General features: G+C 40.9%; 4 protein-coding genes across 4 annotated transcripts; all 4 read left to right on the top strand.

Annotated features, from left to right (window-relative positions):
• The first annotated feature begins 27 nt into the window (after positions 1-27).
• LOC117453429 (protocadherin alpha-3-like) lies at positions 28-2,775 on the top strand. Its single transcript, XM_034092248.2, has 2 exons — positions 28-2,461; positions 2,764-2,775. Exons 1-2 carry the CDS (start codon positions 110-112, stop codon positions 2,773-2,775), a joined length of 2,364 nt encoding a protein of 787 aa, XP_033948139.1. The 5' UTR covers positions 28-109.
• A 906-nt stretch (positions 2,776-3,681) lies between these two features.
• On the top strand, positions 3,682-8,353 carry LOC139434713 (protocadherin alpha-8-like). Its single transcript, XM_071204692.1, has 2 exons — positions 3,682-6,039; positions 8,267-8,353. The coding sequence occupies exons 1-2, from the start codon at positions 3,682-3,684 to the stop codon at positions 8,351-8,353; spliced, it is 2,445 nt and encodes an 814-aa protein (XP_071060793.1).
• A 22-nt stretch (positions 8,354-8,375) lies between these two features.
• Positions 8,376-11,302, top strand: LOC117454036 (protocadherin alpha-3-like). The gene is given in 5 exon segments (XM_071204690.1): positions 8,376-9,556; positions 9,559-10,212; positions 10,215-10,460; positions 10,463-10,818; positions 11,294-11,302. Coding segments are annotated over 5 exon segments (2,352 nt in total). The 5' UTR covers positions 8,376-8,469.
• A 290-nt stretch (positions 11,303-11,592) lies between these two features.
• LOC117453427 (protocadherin alpha-3-like) lies at positions 11,593-14,050 on the top strand. Its single transcript, XM_071204689.1, is given in 4 exon segments — positions 11,593-13,246; positions 13,249-13,867; positions 13,869-13,937; positions 13,939-14,050. Coding segments are annotated over 4 exon segments (2,331 nt in total). The 5' UTR covers positions 11,593-11,715.
• The last annotated feature ends 911 nt before the right edge of the window (positions 14,051-14,961 follow it).

The following is a 14,961-nucleotide window of genomic DNA, read 5'->3' as shown; positions in this document are numbered from 1 at the left end:
ATGTGGAAGCTTATATTTGAGAATCGTGAAATGGATCAATTCAGACTTGTTCGTTGAATAATTGGATCGCTGTATTTGCCGGAAAGAAATCCTTAATTTTTGCTTCACAATGGGAGAACGAGGACAAAGGCGCCGAGTGAACTGCTGCTGGATGGCCGGGATTTTGTTTCTGGGCTTTGGAGAACTGGTTTCAGCTCAGCTAAGATACTCTGTTCCAGAAGAAGTACAAGTTGGCTCAGTTGTTGGAAATGTTGCTAAAGATTTAGGGCTTGATATCAGCACGTTGACAGACAGGCGGTTCCGTATCGTTTCAGGACCCAATGACGCGCTGTTTCAATTGAATCAAAACAATGGAGTGTTGTATATTGGAAAAACTATGGACCGCGAAGAGCTTTGTGATGGAATCAAGGTTTGTTTGATAAGTCTAAAAATTGTTGTTGAAAGCCCCCTGGAAATCCACTACGCCAGCGTGGAAATAACGGATGTTAATGACCATTCACCGACTTTTCCAGAAAGCGAGCAGCGCCTGGAAATAGCAGAGAATACTCCTCCGGGTACTCGTTTCCAAATTCATGCAGCGAGAGACCCTGATGTCGGTACACACTCAGTCCGGATATACAAATTGAGTTCAAATATCTTTTTTGATATAGAAATCAGAGACAGCGAGGAGGACAAGATACCATTCTTAGTGCTGAAAAAGCCTTTGGATAGGGAGCAAAAGGCAGAACACCGGTTAGTCCTGACAGCTCTAGACGGGGGCAGTCCGTCAAAATCTGGGAGCTTAAATGTAACTATCACTGTCATAGATACGAATGATAATCGCCCTGTGTTTAGCAAAGATATATACACTGTGTCATTACAAGAAAATGCCCTGATAGGAACCCTTGTAATACAAATAAACGCTACAGATTTAGATGAAGGTTCTAATAGCCAAATTGAATTTATGTTTGGAAAAACGCAAAAGAAAAAAGTGCAAGATACATTTGAATTAGACAGCGTCACTGGTGAGATTCGAGTTAAAGGAGAAGTGGATTTTGAGGACGCAGAAATGTATAGACTAGATCTGCAGGCTTCAGATAAAGGCCAGCCACCTTCGAGAGCCCAAAGCAGAGTTGTGATAAAAATAAAAGATATGAACGACAACACGCCAGACATTGAGGTGACATCATTGTCTAACATTGTCCCAGAAGATGTAAAGCCTGGAACAGTCATATCTCTCATCAGTGTTACTGACAGAGATTCCGGGGTTAATGGTAAAGTTATTTGTAAAATATTGGGAAATGTTCCATTTGATTTGACGCCATCCATTGAGGAAAACATGTATTCCCTAGTCACAAAGGGGCGTTTAGACAGAGAAGTTGTGTCCCATTATGACATCACAATAACAGCTACTGACTGCGGGGAACCTCAACTTTCCACCGTAAAAACCTTAAGTGTTCAGGTGTCAGATGTAAACGACAACAGGCCACTTTTCAGTCAGAATCCTTTGGAACTTTATTTGGTAGAAAACAATGGCCCTGGTGCATCAATAGTTTCTGTTAATGCATGCGATAATGATATGAATGAAAATGCAGCAATAACATACCAACTTGTGAGAGGGGATGGCCTGCTTCGTGATATGACGTCATTCCTAAATATCAACTCTGAAACTGGAGATATTTCAGCGCTAAAAAGCTTTGACTTTGAGACTCTGAAAACGTTCCAGTTCCAAGTTGTCGCCACAGATTCTGGAGCTCCGTCGCTAAGCAGCAACGTCACAGTGCACGTGTTCATTCTGGATCAGAACGACAACGCTCCAGTCATCCTGTATCCGGTCAGCTCTAACGGTTCTGCTGAAGGTGTGGAGGAGATTCCCCGCAATGTGAACGCAGGACACTTGGTGACTAAAGTCAGAGCCTATGACGCTGATATAGGATATAACGGCTGGTTACTGTTCTCACTGCAGGAAGTTACTGCCCACAGTCTCTTTGGTTTGGACCGCTATACAGGACAGATCAGAACACTTCGCTCATTCACAGAGACAGACGAGGCTGAGCATAAACTGCTCATCCTGGTGAAAGACAATGGCAACGTGTCCCTGTCAGCAACAGCTACTGTGGTTGTTAAACTTGTGGAGCCCAGAGAGGCTTTTGCTGCTGCTGATGTTAAAAGTGCATCAAAGGATGATGAGGATAATAACGTGACTTTTTACCTGATGATAACTTTGGGCTCAGTCTCAACACTTTTTCTCATCAGCATCATCGTGCTGATTGCAATGCAGTGCTCTAAGTCCACAGACTATACTTCTAAATATCTACAAGAGACTAACTATGATGGGACACTGTGTCACAGCATCCAGTACCGATCTGGAGACAAGCGCTACATGTTAGTTGGACCCAGAATGAGTATAGGATCTACTATAGTCCCGGGCAGCCATGCCAACACACTGGTGCTCCCTGACCGGAGGGGGACATCCACAGAGGTAAGACCATGTTTTGATTCTAAGTTAAGATATCCATCATATTTGTCTGTGGTATGTGTTGACGGATAAATGTGTCACACAATGATACTGCAAACCAAATGTATCTATCAGCCTAAAAACAATACAATACATCTGCATTAATAGAGAGTTTTCTGCAGGTTACAGCAAGATGATTTCCTCCTAGCAAACATATTAATGTTTGCTATGTAAAGCAACATAAATGAAAAAGAGAATGCCTTTTTTATTAAAGACATTACTTCATATTTCGTGTCATTATTCATGGTTTATATCCTATGTCCAAGGTGCTGAAGTAGAGTGTGTTGGTCATGTTGAGGGTTATTCAAGTTGAGATCGATCTTTGAATTCAGAAGATTTGCAAAACCAACAATTTTAGATATTATGAAAAAGCTATACAGGCACAACATCATATTCATTATACACATAGTATATCTTAGTGTTGTCTATGGTGCTCACAGCCATGTTTGGTCATAGTGTGGTGATTTTCAGTAAGTCAGAATATAAATGTATAGGTAAATTGTGTTTAAACATTTTCTGATTCTTTGGCATTTAATGGTTTTTCTAGAATGTGGTTTGTATTTTTTGAGAACTTGCTTAATGTCTACACAAATGTTTTTGAGGTATTTAGGTGTAACTCAATCCAATGCATTTGCGTTATGAAGTCTAGCTCAATCTCAAATATCACTCGAGTAATGCTTCCCATTAATGGCCACTGTTAGGATTTCACAACAAAAATACGATTCAGAATTTGTAAACTGACAATAAAGAAATTAAGGGAAACGTGAACCTTAAACGGTAGAGGAAATAAATACATAAATAAATACAACAGTAGGTTTAAAATTAAGCAACATGTATATATTGTGTTTAAGGAGCTGCAACTTGCAAACACACTTATTGGAGATTATCCCATGGCTTGCTCTAAAAATAATTCATATTGTACCAAGTCCACAAGGTGTCAGTGTCAGTTCAGCATAAAGTGTTGTGTTATCGCGTTGGCCCAGCCCCCTCCAGTGAGATTTTGTTCACGGCAACAGAGAAGAGAACACGTTCAAGAGAAACGAGCGTTGCCGTAATCTGTTCTAAAATACGTTTACGAAACGGGGATATATTTCAACAGTATATTGTTTGGCTTAGGCAATTTGCTTTTTTCGTAAGGACCTGTGTTTGGATATAATAATAATAATAAACACAAAGCAAAAACGATGGACGCTGGAGGACAAAGACGTGGAATACAGCCCTGGTGGTTAGCCTTCTGTTTTCCTGTGATGTTCGGCTGCATGGAGCAGGTTGCAGCGCAGATCAAATATTCAGTTCCAGAGGAAGTCAAAGTGGGATCTGTTGTTGGAAATGTCGCCAAGGATCTGGGATTGGACATCAGTTCGCTCGAGGAGAGGCGGTTTCGTATCGTTTCAGGAACCGAAGAAGCACAGTTTGCAGTAAATCAGAACAATGGTATCTTGTTTGTGCATGAGAAAATCGATCGAGAGGAGCTCTGTAAAACCGTGTCTCCGTGTTTGATGAACTTAAAAATGGTCGCTGAGAACCCCATGGAAATACATTATGTGGGGGTTGAAATTATAGATGTAAATGATAATTCACCGAAGTTTGAAGAGGATGAAAAAAAATTAGACATTGCCGAGTCCACCGTTCCTGGCAAACGTTTCCAGTTGCCAACTGCGCACGATCCAGATGTTGGTATCAACACTGTGCGTGTGTATACATTAAATCAAAACGAATATTTTAGTATACAAATTCGAGAGAGTGGAGAGGATAAAATACCCTTCCTAGTTCTGCAAAAGGCTCTGGATCGGGAAATGCACCGTGAGCACAAATTGATTTTGACAGCAGCTGATGGTGGTAATCCACCGAGATCAGGGGCACTCAATGTTACGGTCACTGTTCTCGATTCTAATGATAACCACCCTACATTTAGTCAAGAAGTATATTCAGTTACAGTACCTGAGAATGTAGACGCAGATACAAGTGTAATTAAAGTAAAGGCAACTGATGAGGATGAGGGTGCAAATGGAGATATTGAATATTCTTTCGGTGGTCAACTTGACCGAAAGATATACGATATGTTTAGCTTGGATAAAAACACTGGAGAAATTCGAGTTAAGGGAGAAATTGACTTTGAGAAAGTTGACGTTTTTAAGTTGGATGTCCATGCCACTGACAAAGGACAACCTCCAATGAGTACTGACTGCAGGGTGATAATCAAAGTGCTCGACAAAAACGACAACAAACCTCAAATAGAGGTGACATCCCTGTCAAACATGGTATCTGAAGACTCAAAACCAGGAACTGTCGTTTATCTTATAAGTATTATAGACCAAGATTCCGGATTAAACGGCAAAGTAATATGTAGTCTTTCAGATAATGTGCCATTTGATTTAAAACCATCATATCAAGACAATATGTACTCGTTAGTGTTGAAACAGCATTTGGATCGAGAATCAGTCTCGCATTACGAAGTAACAATAACAGCTACAGATTGTGGTCAGCCTCCTCTTTCTACATTCAAAACTGTGAATATTGATGTATCTGACGTGAATGATAATAAACCAGAATTTTTACAAAATCCAATTGAAATTTACCTTTTGGAAAATAACGTTCCTGGAAACGAAATATGTTCTGTAAGTGCTTTGGATAAAGACTTAAATGAAAATGCTGCTTTAACTTATCATATAATCAGAGAAGAAAGTAATCAAGGTAAAGCTGCAACATTTCTAAATATAAATTCAGATAACGGACACATTTCGGCGCTAAAAAGCTTTGACTTTGAGACTCTGAAAACGTTCCAGTTCCAAGTTGTTGCCACAGATTCTGGAGCTCCGTCACTAAGCAGCAACGTCACAGTGCACGTGTTCATTCTGGATCAGAACGACAACGCTCCAGTCATCCTGTATCCGGTCAGCTCTAACGGTTCTGCTGAAGGTGTGGAGGAGATTCCCCGCAATGTGAACGCAGGACACTTGGTGACTAAAGTCAGAGCCTATGACGCTGATATAGGATATAACGGCTGGTTACTGTTCTCACTGCAGGAAGTTACTGCCCACAGTCTCTTTGGTTTGGACCGCTATACAGGACAGATCAGAACACTTCGCTCATTCACAGAGACAGACGAGGCTGAGCATAAACTGCTCATCCTGGTGAAAGACAATGGCAACGTGTCCCTGTCAGCAACAGCTACTGTGGTTGTTAAACTTGTGGAGCCCAGAGAGGCTTTTGCTGCTGCTGATGTTAAAAGTGCATCAAAGGATGATGAGGATAATAACGTGACTTTTTACCTGATGATAACTTTGGGCTCAGTCTCAACACTTTTTCTCATCAGCATCATCGTGCTGATTGCAATGCAGTGCTCTAAGTCCACAGACTATACTTCTAAATATCTACAAGAGACTAACTATGATGGGACACTGTGTCACAGCATCCAGTACAGATCTGGAGACAAGCGCTACATGTTAGTTGGACCCAGAATGAGTATAGGATCTACTATAGTCCCGGGCAGCCATGCCAACACACTGGTGCTCCCTGACAGGAGGGGGACATCCACAGAGGTAAGACCAAATATATTTTATATTAAGTTATTATTTTCCAGTATATTATAGTAACATTTTCCTTAGAAGTCGTGGCGTTGTTGTGAAATAGTGGTCAAAGCAGTTATTAAAAAAGAAGATGTTCCTGCAAAAGTAAAGCACTCTTTTCTTTGACACTGAAGACACGGTTGCTTTCTTGAACAAGAGAATAACATCTTTTCCATCTTTCCTTTTCTCCTTAACAAAATGAAAACCTCTCAACGGGTTTTTTCATCACATCACACTTCTTCAGAACTTTGCTGTGAATTGACCAACTTAGACCCATCATAATTTGAACTGTAATTTGTCCGTTTCAGGCCGCGTGTAGTTGTGTAATAGTAGGTCATAAACTGGCCATGAAGCAGAGACGCATCATCAAAAATCAATACGCTCTTGACAATTTAACATTTTTTTTCATGGGTTTCACAAATTATATATGTATATATTTTCACAGTAAAACCTTTAGTTTAGTAGCTATATCATGAGTGTAATGAGTATCATCTTCTATTGTTCCATGCAACACATTAAACGTCTCGCAAGACCATACACCAACAAGGTTTTCACTTGGTCGTAAGCACTGTCCATGGTGCTGAAACGCAAAACAAAAAGAGTACATATTGAACAATTTGGGTAGTTTGTTGTTGATTTTACGCCCCTGATAAAAGGGGAGAATTATGACAAGGGTCAAAATTAGGTTTCACTTGCCGGTACTTTACTCGAGTGAGGAAAGTGCGGCGAAACCCTCCAGATATGTGGGCGGAGACCAAAGCAATCGATCTCCGGTTCTCAGATCAAGGCCATCTAGTCGATCACAGTTCAACAGATCACACGTCTCCAAAACGAACACAAACAAGGCAAGGACAGACAGAATACCTTCTCATCCTTTCCAAACATCCTTTTCAACTACCTTACCATTTATATATAATCATTTTCCCCTTAACAAATGCTTTAACAACAAGCAATTAACTTTATCTCCATATACTAGTATCAATGCACCATACACCTGCCACATTTACAGATGTGCCACTACAACTGAGGAATGGACACACATAACCAAATAGCAATTGAGAGGTATCCAGTTGGTGATGTTGAGCTGTACGAATTTTTTGAATGGGTTTCACTTGTTAACTGCTGAGCAAAAATAATTATGATAAATAAACTTGAGATTGTTGGCTGCTACTGCTTTACATTGCAAGTATACATATTCGTTATTTTGCGTTGGAACGTGTGCATAATGTTAGAGAAAAATAGAGTATCTTTATACCTGCTGAATACATATTACTGAGACAGAGACACACAGAGAAGAATGGTGATTTTTTTAATTCAGGATCTTATCTGCCAATTTGTATTTTGCCAACTATATTACTCAGTCTCAACACTTTTTCTCATCAGCATCATCGTGCTGATTGCAATGCAGTGCTCTAAGTCCACAGACTATACTTCTAAATATCTACAAGAGACTAACTATGATGGGACACTGTGTCACAGCATCCAGTACAGATCTGGAGACAAGCGCTACATGTTAGTTGGACCCAGAATGAGTATAGGATCTACTATAGTCCCGGGCAGCCATGCCAACACACTGGTGCTCCCTGACAGGAGGGGGACATCCACAGAGATAAGACCATGTTTTATTTCTTACACAATGATATTGTACAACTATATATTACATTGTTGTCGATATGTTGTTTAAGGTTAGAGATATTGTTTTTGTTTTCTGTATTTCTCCCTGGTGTGAAATGGTGCCGTCCATGGTGCTTATATGCTTTTTTGTTGGTTGTACATTTCTCAGTTTTTGGCATTGGAGGGAAATAATCACTATGTTTTACAAAATGTCAATAATACACCTACAATACACATTTAGTTACTATTCGTACTTCAAGCCACGCATTTTGAATTAATCTAAGGGAACCCGAAGTGTCGTTTAATTAAATAAGAACAACACACTCTGGTTGGGGGTTGCTGAGAAACATACAAAATATGTTCTTTGACTTTCGGGAATATTCTCACTCTGTGAAGCATATGGAGCACTCACAGTGTCCTTTACTACGAGACTGTTTGCAACATTATAACATAAAGCAGTTATATGTAGGATAAAGAAGGAGGTAGTGAAATTAAACAACATTAGGATTTCGTATCGTATTGTAGCCCACTGGTCACATGGTGTCAGTGTGGCCAAGGTAATGGCTGTGAAGCTCGTTCTGCACAGGCCCTGCCCATCTCTGGATCCCCTCTTATCGAGGTGGTATGCAGACGGAGCACACATCGTAGGGTATCTAACATGATCATCGGTTAATGGTTATATGTGGAAGCTTATATTTGAGAATCGTGAAATGGATACATTCAGACTTGTTCGTTGAATAATTGGATCGCTGTATTTGCCGGAAGGAAATCCTTAATTTGTGCTTCACAATGGGAGAACGAGGACAAAGGCGCCGAGTGAACTGCTGCTGGATGGCCGGGATTTTGTTTCTGGGCTTTGGAGAACTGGTTTCAGCTCAGCTAAGATACTCTGTTCCAGAAGAAGTACAAGTTGGCTCAGTTGTTGGAAATGTTGCTAAAGATTTAGGGCTTGATATCAGCACGTTGACAGACAGGCGGTTCCGTATCGTTTCAGGACCCAATGACGCGCTGTTTCAATTGAATCAAAACAATGGAGTGTTGTATATTGGAAAAACTATGGACCGCGAAGAGCTTTGTGATGGAATCAAGGTTTGTTTGATAAGTCTAAAAATTGTTGTTGAAAGCCCCCTGGAAATCCACTACGCCAGCGTGGAAATAACGGATGTTAATGACCATTCACCGACTTTTCCAGAAAGCGAGCAGCGCCTGGAAATAGCAGAGAATACTCCTCCGGGTACTCGTTTCCAAATGCATGCAGCTAGAGACCCTGATGTCGGTACACACTCAGTCCGGATATACAAATTGAGCTCAAATATTTTTTTTGATATAGAAATCAGAGACAGCGAGGAGGACAAGATACCATTCTTAGTGCTGAAAAAGCCTTTGGATAGGGAGCAAAAGGCAGAACACCGGTTAGTCCTGACAGCTCTAGACGGGGGCAGTCCGTCAAAATCTGGGAGCTTAAATTTAACTATCACTGTGCTAGATGCAAATGATAATCGCCCTGTGTTTAGCAAAGATATATACACTGTGTCATTAGATGAAAATGCCCCGATAGGAACCCTTGTAATACAAATAAATGCTACAGATTTAGATGAAGGTTTAAATAGCGTCATTGAATACACGTTTGGAAAAACGCAAAAGAAAAAAGTGCAAGATACATTTGAATTAGACAGCGTGACCGGTGAGATTCGATTGAAAGGAACAGTGGACTTTGAGGACGCGGAGATGTATAAACTAGATCTGCAGGCTTCAGATAAAGGCCAGCCACCTTGGATGGCCGAAAGCAGAGTTGTGATAAAAATAAAAGATATGAACGACAACACGCCAGACATTGAGGTGACATCATTGTCTAACATTGTCCCAGAAGATGTAAAGCTGGAACAGTCATATCTCTCATCAGTGTTACTGACAGAGATTCCGGGGTTAATGGTAAAGTTATTTGTAAAATATTGGGAAATGTTCCATTTGATTTGACGCCATCCATTGAGGAAAACATGTATTCCCTAGTCACAAAGGGGCGTTTAGACAGAGAAGTTGTGTCCCATTATGACATCACAATAACAGCTACTGACTGCGGGGAACCTCAACTTTCCACCGTAAAAACCTTAAGTGTTCAGGTGTCAGATGTAAACGACAACAGGCCACTTTTCAGTCAGAATCCTTTGGAACTTTATTTGGTAGAAAACAATGGCCCTGGTGCATCAATAGTTTCTGTTAATGCAGCTGATAATGATATGAATGAAAATGCAGCAATAACATACCACCTTGTGAGAGGGGATGGCCTGCTTCGTGATATGACGTCATTCCTAAATATCAACTCTGAAACTGGAGATATTTCAGCGCTAAAAAGCTTTGACTTTGAGACTCTGAAAACGTTCCAGTTCCAAGTTGTCGCCACAGATTCTGGAACTCCGTCACTAAGCAGCAACGTCACAGTGCACGTGTTCATTCTGGATCAGAACGACAACGCTCCAGTCATCCTGTATCCGGTCAGCTCTAACGGTTCTGCTGAAGGTGTGGAGGAGATTCCCGCAATGTGAACGCAGGACACTTGGTGACTAAAGTCAGAGCCTATGACGCTGATATAGGATATAACGGCTGGTTACTGTTCTCACTGCAGGAAGTTACTGCCCACAGTCTCTTTGGTTTGGACCGCTATACAGGACAGATCAGAACACTTCGCTCATTCACAGAGACAGACGAGGCTGAGCATAAACTGCTCATCCTGGTGAAAGACAATGGCAACGTGTCCCTGTCAGCAACAGCTACTGTGGTTGTTAACTTGTGGAGCCCAGAGAGGCTTTTGCTGCTGCTGATGTTAAAAGTGCAACAAAGGATGATGAGGATAATAACATGACTTTTTACCTGATGATAACTTTGGGCTCAGTCTCAACACTTTTTCTCATCAGCATCATCGTGCTGATTGCAATGCAGTGCTCTAAGTCCACAGACTATACTTCTAAATATCTACAAGAGACTAACTATGATGGGACACTGTGTCACAGCATTCAGTACAGATCTGGAGACAAGCGCTACATGTTAGTTGGACCCAGAATGAGTATAGGATCTACTATAGTCCCGGGCAGCCATGCCAACACACTGGTGCTCCCTGACAGGAGGGGGACATCTACAGAGGTAAGACTTTAATAACTTTTGTATTGCATATACTGTAACTTGTACAAATAACGTATTGCGGCTAACTTCTTCTACTTATTGTACAATAAATAGGTGATTTATTTTCGTGCTTGCTATTTGTGAAAGAGCTAAATGCTTTCCCTCTCCGGAAATTATCAAATATATTTGTGGTATTTAGTCTATTACTGTTTATATCATTAGATGTCCTTTGTGTATGCCACTGCAGTCTGAAGCTTTTCATGCTGGCCATATATGTTTTCCAAAAGAGAGCGTTTTTTTTATAATTTCAGCAAACACTTTATTCAAAAACATATATTTACAAGAATATACAGGTTCAAGCACTGCCCATGGTGCTGAACGTTTGTCTTTAGTATCTTAGAATCTATTATAGTCCCTGGTAGCAATATAATTACCAAGTCATGGGTAGCAGGCAACAGGACTGATACAATTAACTTACACAATCCATGTGTTTTAGAAGCTGTAGGCTGCCCTACGATATCTTTGTTTTGCCATATGAAAGCTGCTGGAATATTCAACATTTAGTTGACTTGTTTAGCATTTCGTGTGACTGATATTCCTACTGGAGAAGCTTATATTTCGTGGACAATTACAAAAAAAATGATTTCTTCTTTTATAATACATGTTGAAATTGTCCACTGGGTGTCACTAGTTGCTAAAGCGTCAGGTTACATGGACTCTGCCCGTTTCAAAATGTGTATTTCAGCTGCACCACACAAAGAATGCCTTCGTTTCGGATTTGATCTGTGCGTTTCCACTGTGAACGTGGATTCCTCGAATATAATCTCCGCAATACTGAAGGTATCTTAAATGGAATATATTTGTGGCTGCTTTTCAAATTAATATACCAAAGGAGACAGAGGATACAACGGAAGAATTATGTCTTGGTCGCGACCCCTGCTTTTCTGTTTGCTGTTCAGCTTTTCTGAGCTAATTGTAGCTCAAATAAAATACTCGACTCCAGAGGAAGTTAAAATTGGATCTAATGTTGGAAATGTTGCCAAGGATTTGGGCCTTGACGTGAGTACATTGTTAAACAGGCGTTTTCGTATTGTGGCTGGAGCTCAAGACGCGCTATTTGCGGTAAACCCTAACAATGGGGTTTTGTATGTTGATAAGAATATCGATCGGGAACGTCTGTGCGACAGGAATGGTGCTTGTTTAATAGATCTGAAAATAGTGGTTGAAAATCCACTTGAAATCCATTATGTCACAGTGGAAATAACCGATGTAAACGACCATGTACCGACATTTATCGAGAGAGAAAAGGTTATAGAAATAGCTGAGCATACATCGCCAGGAGCACGATTTCAGTTACCTGTCGCACGAGATCCAGATATCGGAATTAATTCAGTCCAGCGCTATAAACTCAGTCAAAACGATCATTTTAATCTTGAAATTAGAGAAAGGGGAGAGGACAAAATCCCTTTCTTGGTGCTGCAGAGGCACTTGGACCGAGAGCAGAAAACAAACCATAGCTTGGTTTTAACCGCTATGGATGGGGGGACACCGCAGAAGTCAGCACATCTTAATCTTACCATAAATGTTCTCGATATCAATGATAACCGACCAACTTTTTCGAAGGAGGTTTATTCTGTATTATTACAAGAAAATGTTGCTTTGGATGCGGTTGTAACAAAAGTGCAGGCAACTGATCTCGACGAGGGAGCTAATGGGGATGTCGAATATGCATTTGGAGGCGACATTAACTCCAAGGTTTTGGAGCTATTTACTCTAGACAGAAATACTGGCGAAATAAGGGTTAAAGGACAAATTGACTATGAAGCAGCAGATGTTTATAATTTAGACGTCCAAGCCTCGGACAGAGGTCAGCCCCCTACGACAACGGACTGTAGAGTTATAATAAAGATTCAAGATGTGAATGACAACGAACCAGAAATAGAGGTGACATCTATATCTAGCATGGTCCCAGAGGATTCAAAACAAGGTACCGTGATCTCTCTTATTAGTGTTACCGACATTGATTCTGGCCTGAATGGCAAAATCAAGTGCAGTCTGACGGGAAATGTACCTTTTGAATTAAAACCGTCGTTTAAAGAAAACATGTATTCATTAGTGACAAAAGAATTACTGGACAGGGAAACTGTGTCACAGTATGACATTTCAATAACAGCTACAGATTTTGGTGAGCCTCCCCTTTCCACATTCAAAACGTTGAGTATAAAGGTGTCAGATGTGAATGATAATATCCCAGTGTTCACACACAATCCTTTGGAATTATATTTGACTGAAAGCAATGCTCCTGGTAAATCCATATTTTCTGTGAGTGCATTTGATAAGGACTTAAACGAAAATTCTGCAGTGTCCTATCGTATAATTAGAGGAGAACGTGGTCATAATGATATGACATCATTTTTAAATATCAACTCTGAAACTGGAGATATTTTGGCGCTAAAAGCTTTGACTTTGAGACTCTGAAAACGTTCCAGTTCCAAGTTGTCGCCACAGATTCTGGAACTCCGTCACTAAGCAGCAACGTCACAGTGCACGTGTTCATTCTGGATCAGAACGACAACGCTCCAGTCATCCTGTATCCGGTCAGCTCTAACGGTTCTGCTGAAGGTGTGGAGGAGATTCCCCGCAATGTGAACGCAGGACACTTGGTGACTAAAGTCAGAGCCTATGACGCTGATATAGGATATAACGGCTGGTTACTGTTCTCACTGCAGGAAGTTACTGCCCACAGTCTCTTTGGTTTGGACCGCTATACAGGACAGATCAGAACACTTCGCTCATTCACAGAGACAGACGAGGCTGAGCATAAACTGCTCATCCTGGTGAAAGACAATGGCAATGTGTCCCTGTCAGCAACAGCTACTGTGGTTGTTAAACTTGTGGAGCCCAGAGAGGCTTTTGCTGCTGCTGATGTTAAAAGTGCATCAAAGGATGATGAGGATAATAACGTGACTTTTTACCTGATGATAACTTTGGGCTCAGTCTCAACACTTTTTCTCATCAGCATCATCGTGCTGATTGCAATGCAGTGCTCCAGTCCACAGACTGTACTTCTAATATCTACAAGAGACTAACTATGATGGGACACTGTGTCACAGCATCCAGTACCGCTCTGGAGACAAGCGACATGTTAGTTGGACCCAGAATGAGTATAGGATCTACTATAGTCCCGGGCAGCCATGCCAACACACTGGTGCTCCCTGACCCGGAGGGGGACATCCACAGAGGTAAGAATTAAGCATTCATTAATAACTTTTGTATTGCATATACTGTACTTGTACAAATAACGTATTGCGGCTAACTTCTTACTTATTGTACAACACATTGGTGATATTTTAGAGCTTGCTATTTGTGAAAGAGCTAAATGTGGTTTTGGTTGGTGCTTCAGAAATATGCAGTGCTTTCCCTGTCGGGAAATGATCAAATATGTTCTGGTTATTTAGCCTATTACTGTTTCTATCATGTCCTTTGTGTATGGCACTGCAGTCTGAACGTTGTCATGCTGGCCTCATGTTTTACAAAAGAGAGCGTGTTTTCTAATTTCAGCAAAAACTTTAAAATAACATATATTTTAAAGGCTACACAGGTTTAAACACTGTCCATGTGCTAAACGTTTGTCTGTACAAGGCTATCTTAGAATCTATTATAGTTCCTCGGTAGCAATATAATTACCTAAGTCACGGGTAGCTGTTATAAACTCAGGGCACTCAGGAGGTAGGACCCAATTGCACGACACGGAAGACAGAGGTAAAGTATTGGTAAGATACTTTATTTTTCCAAAAACACGATGAACAAAAAATGGTCACTAACTAATCTCAGATTGAGATGACAAAAAATTGAGAACAAAAAATGAAAATCGCTCACGTGGTGAGGAACACAAACTTTTCAAGAGCACAGAGAGCATAGACCTGACCATGGCCAGAGACAAGACAAACTGACACTGAACACTGGGAGACAGGGGAATTTAAGCACATGACAACAAGACGCAGGTGAAAACAATCAGGGGGCAGGGCTGGTGATGATGAGCCACAGGAGACACACAAGGGGTACAGGTGAACACAATCAGACCATTAGACACACCAGGGAAACTAACGACAGGGAGAAGGACCAGACATACACACGGAGGGAAACATGACAGGGAGAACTGAG

Source organism: Pseudochaenichthys georgianus, chromosome 10, assembly GCF_902827115.2.
Source record: "Pseudochaenichthys georgianus chromosome 10, fPseGeo1.2, whole genome shotgun sequence".
NCBI lineage: Eukaryota > Metazoa > Chordata > Actinopteri > Perciformes > Channichthyidae > Pseudochaenichthys > Pseudochaenichthys georgianus.
Note: the sequence above shows the minus strand (reverse complement) of the source record. Positions and strands in the feature narration are given on the sequence as shown.